This window comes from Trachemys scripta, chromosome 6, assembly GCF_013100865.1.
Source record: "Trachemys scripta elegans isolate TJP31775 chromosome 6, CAS_Tse_1.0, whole genome shotgun sequence".
Lineage (NCBI taxonomy): Eukaryota > Metazoa > Chordata > Testudines > Emydidae > Trachemys > Trachemys scripta.
The window spans coordinates 75,620,226-75,627,812 of NC_048303.1; the positions used below are offsets into that span (position 1 = coordinate 75,620,226).

General features: G+C 40.9%; 1 protein-coding gene and 1 long non-coding RNA gene across 2 annotated transcripts in view; one reads left to right on the plus strand and one right to left on the minus strand.

Moving 5' to 3' along the window:
• LOC117878722 overlaps nucleotides 1-4,792 on the plus strand; it is a 36,915-nt gene extending 32,123 nt beyond the window's left edge. Inside the window, exon 3 of the long non-coding RNA XR_004646061.1 lies at nucleotides 4,695-4,792. This is a non-coding gene — a long non-coding RNA (uncharacterized LOC117878722). The remainder of the gene's footprint in view (nucleotides 1-4,694) is intronic.
• The window catches only part of ALDH7A1 (aldehyde dehydrogenase 7 family member A1), a 32,111-nt gene that overhangs the window by 15,161 nt on the left and 9,363 nt on the right, over nucleotides 1-7,587 (minus strand). Inside the window, exons 4-7 of the mRNA XM_034773122.1 lie at nucleotides 5,495-5,575; nucleotides 2,323-2,446; nucleotides 1,094-1,226; nucleotides 402-446 (exon numbers count right to left, since the gene is read on the minus strand). Of these exons, the coding sequence (XP_034629013.1) occupies nucleotides 402-446; nucleotides 1,094-1,226; nucleotides 2,323-2,446; nucleotides 5,495-5,575 (383 nt within the window). The remainder of the gene's footprint in view (nucleotides 1-401; nucleotides 447-1,093; nucleotides 1,227-2,322; nucleotides 2,447-5,494; nucleotides 5,576-7,587) is intronic.

Sequence of the window (7,587 nt, forward strand, 5' to 3'; positions counted from 1 at the left end):
TTGCCTCAAGAACTAACACTTATCAGAGCCTGAAGTTGCTTCCTTAAATCTAGCCATTGGTGTTGGGCTGAGGTTCCTGGAAGCCGGAAGCGTCAGCATGCTGTTTCACAGTCTCACTCAGAATTGATATGTGCACAAACAAAACATGTTACACTTAGAGCATCACGCAGACTCTCCATCATTGATTTCTCCTCCAATGAGAATCTGAACTGCAAGACCCCAGACATCTGCTACTGCTCAGCAGAGGACTCAAAAAAGGGGCAACCAAGGGAACAAATTTATTCAATATACGTTGTTGTCTGTATGGCAGGGGAAGGAGACAAAGCCACTCTCGTCCCAGCCACAAGCTCTCAGAGACAAAGTGCAAAAGCAATGATATGTACATATATTCAAAAACTTACTTTGTAACAGCTACGCTAATGAGGGACGTTGTAGGAGCACCTTTCCTTTAAGAAAAAAGGAATGCAAAATCATTTTCATTCCCAAAAATACAAAATACCTTATGCAACTCTTGTAATATGCAAGGAATCAAAGTTAGAGGTAAGGCACAGTAAGCTTAGCCAGACATTTTCAGATTTGAGTGTCTAAATATTGAGCGACTTCCATCTAAGTATCTAGCATTAGAGGTGTTACGGATCCAGAACTTCTAGTGAAGTGAAGCTGAGCTACAGGTACCCAGAACCTTTGAAAATAAAACAACTTATTTGAATGCCTAGCTCTATGTACCCAATTTTTAAATGTCAACCATATTCTCTATTATTTGTATGACAGTAAAGCCTAGAGGGCTCAATACCTAATTGGGCTATCTGTTACAGTCATTGTGCTAGATGCAGTATAGACATGAATTCCAAGACATCCCTGCTTCAAAGAGCTTACAGTAATATAAGGTAAATAGAACTTTTAAGCAGGACTTGAAGCCAACCTAGAGATATCACAAGTGAAGAGTTTGTAAATGTGGGAATGAATACAAATACAGTATTCCTTACATGCCTGAGAGTAGCCTTACAAACATACCTCTGCTGTGATGAGCAAAGACTACCACTATCAGCATTTTAGTTTAAAGTATTTGTTGCAAAGTATTTGAGCATCTTACCAGAGGCAAGCATTCCCACAGATCATTGCAATTGCATTATTCCAACCATACACTGCTACGGGGAAGTTAAACGCAGTGATAATTCCTACCAATCCCACAGGATTCCACTGTTCTATAAGGGCATGGCCAGGTCCTGAAAACAAAGACACAAATTAGAGCAATTTGATTGTGTGTGCGTGCCTGACTGTTTTGCTCAATAAATGAAAAAAGAAAAGGCATGGACTGCAACAGATCTTCAGGATCTGAGACAAAGCCAAAGTTTGTTGACTTTTGGGACGCATCTATTTTGTTTATCAGAAGTAGGTGGATAGTTTATCTTATCTTATTTGCAGTGACATGGGCAGCACTCAATTTATTACCTTTGTATTGGCAATTGTAGGACATTTTTTAACACAACATAAGTTACTTGCTGATAAATGCACCAGAATTCATTCAATAGTTGCATAGTTATCAGAACAAAAACATAGCATAAGCTCTACTGCATAACAGAGAGTATTTTTCTAATAACCGTTAGGACAGACACAAAAATGTCAATGCAGATAGCCTGCTAGGGAACAAAAAGAGAGGTCAGTTTCAGCAAAATTGAATTAGAGTTGTCTTGGTGCATAGCAGTATCTTAATACATAGAAAGGGTGTTTACATTCCAGCTAGATGATCTGCTGAAACTTATTTCAATAATCCACAAGCCAGATATTTCCATCAAACAGCATCATCTCATTTTTCAGCAGAACTTTAATAGCTTTAATGAAGTCTATTTGTAGGACTTAATTACTCATACAATATATGCTGTGTTACAGTTGTACTCTACAGCATGCTGGTAAACTAGTTGTAAGGAATAATCATGTTAGTTGGATAATGAGGGAAACAAAAGTACAAGCATGTTTCTTGCTGACTCATCAATCTGCAAAGTTTAATTGTCAACAGGTTTCCCATGTCTTAGTGCAAACTAGCTAGATTTTGCTGTACTCATTCTATACTTTGATTTAGCGACTTTGTTAATGGAGAAGAACTCAGTTCTCTGTTACTGTATGTATGCAGTTTCTAATTGAGACAAGAATGGATGCACTCTGTAGTACCAAAACAGATCATCACATAGATCAAACAAGTCACAACAGCAGATACAGTAAACTGGTAACTTGCATAAATATATAATCTACAGTGCAGTAATGTAGAACGAGCTCCATTATATCCAGAACTTTATAAATACAAATTTTAATACACGTGCTTACTTTCTGAAGGCAAGACAGGTCCACCGATCATTCGGGACAAGCCAACAGCATAGTCACAGACATCAACATATTCCTGAACTTCGCCAACACCCTCGACAAAAATCTTTCCCATCTCTAGTGAGACCTGACAACATTAAGAACACACAGGATCATTTTTTAGACTCACATACTTTAAGGCCAGACAGGACCATCATGATCATTTAGTCTGACCTCCTACACATTGCAGGCCACAGAACCTCACCCACCCACTCCTGTAACAGACCCATAACTTCTGGCTGAAGTCTTCAAGTCATGATTTAAAGACTTCAAGTTACGGAGAATCCACTATTTACACTAGTTTTAATCTGCAAGTGACCCATGCTCCATGCTGCAGAGAAAGGAAAAAAAAAAAAAAAAAAAACCAGGGTCGCTGCCAATCTGACCTGGAGGAAAATTTCTTCCCGACCCCAAATATGCCACTCAGTTAGACCCTGAGCATGTGGGCAAGTCCCTCCAGCCAAACACCTGGGAAAGAATTCTCTGTAGTAACTCAGAGCCTTTCCATCTAGTGTCTCATCACCAGCTGTTGGAGATACTTGGTGGCAGCAGTCACAGACCAGCTACATGCCATAAATTTATCAAGCTCAATCTTGAAGTCAGTTAGGTTTTTTGCCTCCACTGCTCCCCTTGGAAGCCTGTTCCAGAAATTCACTCCTCTGATGTTCGAAACGTTCTTCTTTTTTCCAAGTCTAAACTTGTTGATGGCCAGTTTATATATTTTTGCTATAAGCTGGGGACTTACCAGTTGGAAGCAACAGAGAAGACACAGATGTATTGATTGATGGCAGGATGACTATGAGCCGCCAACATGATGGGCACCTAAAAAGACTTTTCAGTGCTATTCACCTTTCAATTCTCATATTAATCCCCATCTTCTCCAATTTAACTAATAATTTCCCATGTGGAACTGTATCAAATGAGACAGGGCAGGGTGCAGAACATGGCACCTGCTACTGCTGCAGAGACAACAGGCTAGGAGTCCGAGTTCTGGGTTCAAAGGGCAACTTATCTTTATGGCCACTATGAGTCTGCACCACACTGCATTCAAGATCAGCCAAACAAGGGGAAAGAGGTGCCCTCCTCTGTGACTAAGGGATGGATGTTGGAGGGGCACTTGAATTTTTTTTTTTTTTTTAATCCACCAACATTCATCTGTATCTGTAAAGGTGCTGGAGTGTTTTCTGGGTGAATTTCTGCCTCCCAAAAGGCTGATAGAGGGTTCACCCAAGGCAAGGAGTGGGAGTTTGAAACTACTAGAGAGGGGCGTCCCTATCTCATTAGAGATAGATCATAGATCCAAAGATACCATTATGATCATCTCCTGTATAACAGCAGCCATATATTTCAAGCAGGGTTCCAGTATTTTTTTTTTCCCTTATCAGATTGAGAACCATGTAATAACTTCATGCTTTAGCAACTCGGAGCTGCATCACATGCTGTCTCTAGCACATTTTTCAGACCTCTGTCTGTCCACACTAGGCAGGAAAACAGTACTCTGAGTAAACACAGAGGTACCTAGAACACTAATTCCATCCTGGAAACTATCTAATGGTCCAACAGCAGCAATCCTCCGACTTTTTATATCCTGCACCAGCACTTACTGAGATCCTTTCACAGACCATCTCACCTCCTAAATCACTCATTCTCCACATAGACTCATAGATTTTAAGGTCAGAAGGGACCATTATGATCATCTAGCCTGACCTCCTGCACAACGCAGGCCACAGAATCTCACCCACCCACTCCCCTAACCTAAGCCTGAGTTACTGAAGTCCTCAAATCGTGATTTAAAGACCTCAAGGTGCAGAGAATCCTCCAGCAAGTGACCTGTGCCCCACACTGCAGAGGAAGGCGAAAAACCTCCAGGGCCTCTGCCAATCTGCCCTGGAGGAAAATTCCTTCACGACCCCAAATATGGTGATCAGTTAAACCCTGAGCATGTGGGCAAGACTCACCAGCCAGCACCCAGGAAAGAATTATCTGTAGTAACTCAGATCCCACCCCATCTAAAATCCCATCACAACCATTGGGCATATTTACCTGCTAATAATCAAAGATCAATTAATTGCCAAATTAGGCTATCCCATCATATCATCCCCTCCATAAACTTATCAAGCTTAGTCTTAGTTCTCACAATTTTTCAAATCACCAGAAAGAACTTATGTTGAAAAGCTCTGTATGAGAGGAAGTCTTCTTTCAGGACCATTCTAGTATCAATGCCCTGTCTCACAGAAAGGTGGGAAAGCAGCTTGGTGACAGTTGAGCACAGTAAAGGTCTTTGTTTGGAAAGAGGACAGTTTCAGAATCATTTACATTTTTTCCTGTTTTGACAGGTGTGTTGAGGACAATGCTCTTAGGGGAAGGGGAGAAACTGGAGATGACAGCGTAACCAGGAGCCTAGTATAGTTTTCAGACCATTTGTGAATTAGAGGTATGATTTTTTTCAAGTGCTAGCTCCCAACTCCATTTAAGTCACTAAGAATGTGATGACTGGCTCCAATGGGAGCCAGCAGAGTTAGACTCATTCTGAACACCTTTGAAAACCCCATCCTCGGTTTATTAATTCATAAATATTTGTGGCCCACTTCCTGTAAACAAACTGTCTTTTAAAAAAATGAAGCAGTGCTTCCCACACAAGACACAAGTTACAACAAATACAGCTTTGTGAACTGGTACAAGAAGGAAGGGAGAAGGGGTAGTGGATGAAAAAGAAAAATATTGATCGAATTCTGATTGGATGACTAGAGGTCCCGATTTTATAGGGACAATCCTGATTTTGGGGGCTTTTTCTTATATAGGCACCTATTACCCCCCAACCCCATCCCGATTTTTTACACTTGCTATCTGGTCACCCTAAATTCTGAACCTGAGAATTGTGACGGCATCACTTTAAAACTCTAAACTGAAGTGGCATTATTTTTAAAATAGGGCACCAAAAATGCAGACTTACATTTAGTTTCCTTTAAAAAAAAAAAAAATCAAATCTTATTTGTTACCACAGATCATTAGTGGAAACCAAAAAGTATTTAGAAGTTATTAATTTCTCACTTAATTACACAGAGCTACATTAAAAGCAGAGTCAAACATAATTTTGACTTTTTCAAATGTGTACACGTTTCTCTGGACACCTTACCAAGCTTCCCAGATCTTTGATTTTCTTTCTCAAGGCATCGCCAATCTGCCTCACTATTTCTCCACGTTTAGGTGCAGGAACCTAGACAAAAAAAAAATTTTTTTTTTTAAAGAAACTGATTCAGAGACTAAATTGCACCTTCTGCTACAGGCACTTGCAGCCAGGCCACTATTTACATTAAGGGAAGACCAACCAGGTACTGTACCTTTGTCTTCTCTCCTCCCACTGACTACAGTGGGTTACTCATGTTTAATGTTAGGCTGAATTCTTGCTGAATCAGGGCCTCAAATAGAACATCTCATGGGAATAAGGGTTTGCGGGTTCTGCATCATTGGCTGAATGCAGACTTCAAATTACTGTTCTCCTTATCCTATTCCAGTATACATGTGGATCATTTTCAAACAGATACGAGCTTTAGGGACCTGTCAGAAAGTAAATTCCTTACATACCATGCTCAATATACATTTTTACTGCCCTCCTTTTTAGTCCAGCCAGTCCTGATTTCAGATAGTGAATTGTGAATATCTTGCTAGAGCCCAGTGTATAATGTACTTACATGACAGAGCAGTTGGCAACATAATTCCCTATTTTAAGAGATGTCTTACGTAGCTAGGCTACAGAAGCCAAACTGTCCAAAAAAAAAAAAAGGCGATCTAATCCTTTTGGTTGCAAAAACAACCTTCAGGATCCTGTGGCACCTTTCAGAGTAACAGCCGTGTTAGTCTGTATCCGCAAAAAGAAGAACAGGAGTACTTGTGGCACCTTAGAGACTAACAAATTTATTAGAGCATAAGCTTTCGTGGACTACAGCCCACTTCTTCGGATGCATATAGAATGGAACATATATTGAGGAGATATATATACACACAGACAGAGAGCATAAACAGGTGGGAATTGTCTTACCAACTCTGAGAGGCCAATTAATTAAGAGAAAAAAAACTTTTGAAGTGATAATCAAGCTAGCCCAGTACAGACAGTTTGATAATAAGTGTGAGAATACTTACAAGGGGAGATAGAGTCAATGTTTGTAATGGCTCAGCCATTCCCAGTCCTTATTCAAACCGGAGTTGATTGTGTCTAGTTTGCATATCAATTCTAGCTCAGCAGTCTCTCTTTGGAGTCTGTTTTTGAAGTTTTTCTGTTGTAATATAGCCACCCGCAGGTCTGTCACTGAATGACCAGACAGGTTAAAGTGTTCTCACACTGGTTTTTGAGTGTTTTGATTCCTGATGTCAGATTTGTGTCCATTAATTCTTTTGCGTAGAGACTGTCCGGTTTGGCCAATGTACATGGCAGAGGAGCATTGCTGGCACATGATGGCATATATCACATTGGTAGATGTGCAGGTGAACGAGCCCCTGATGGTATGGCTGATGTGATTAGGTCCTATGATGATGTCACTTGAATAGATATGTGGACAGAGTTGGCATCGGGGTTTGTTACAAGGATAGGTTCCTGGGTTAGTGGTTTTGTTCAGTGATGTGTGGTTGCTGGTGAGTATTTGCTTTAGGTTGGGGGGTTGTCTGTAAGCGAGGACAGGTCTGTCTCCCAAGATCTGTGAGAGTAAAGGATCATCTTTCAGGATAGGTTGTAGATCTCTGATGATGCGCTGGAGAGGTTTTAGTTGGGGGCTGAAGGTGACAGCTAGTGGTGTTCTGTTATTTTCTTTGTTGGGCCTGTCTTGTAGGAGGTGACTTCTGGGTACTCGTCTGGCTCTGTCAATCTGTTTTTTCACTTCAGCAGGTGGGTATTGTAGTTTTAAGAATGCTTGATAGAGATCTTGTAGGTGCTTGTCTCTATCCGAGGGATTGGAGCAAATGCGGTTATATCTAAGAGCTTGGCTGTAGACAATGGATCGTGTGGTGTGTCCTGGATGGAAGCTGGAGGCATGTAGGTAAGTGTAGCGGTCAGTAGGTTTCCGGTATAGGGTGGTATTGATGTGACCATCGCTTATTAGCACAGTAGTGTCCAGGAAATGGACCGCTTGTGTGGATTGATCTAGGCTGAGGTTGATGGTGGGATGGAAATTATTGAAATCATGGTGAAATTCCTCAAGGGCTTCTTTTCCATGGGTCCAGATGATGAAGATGTCA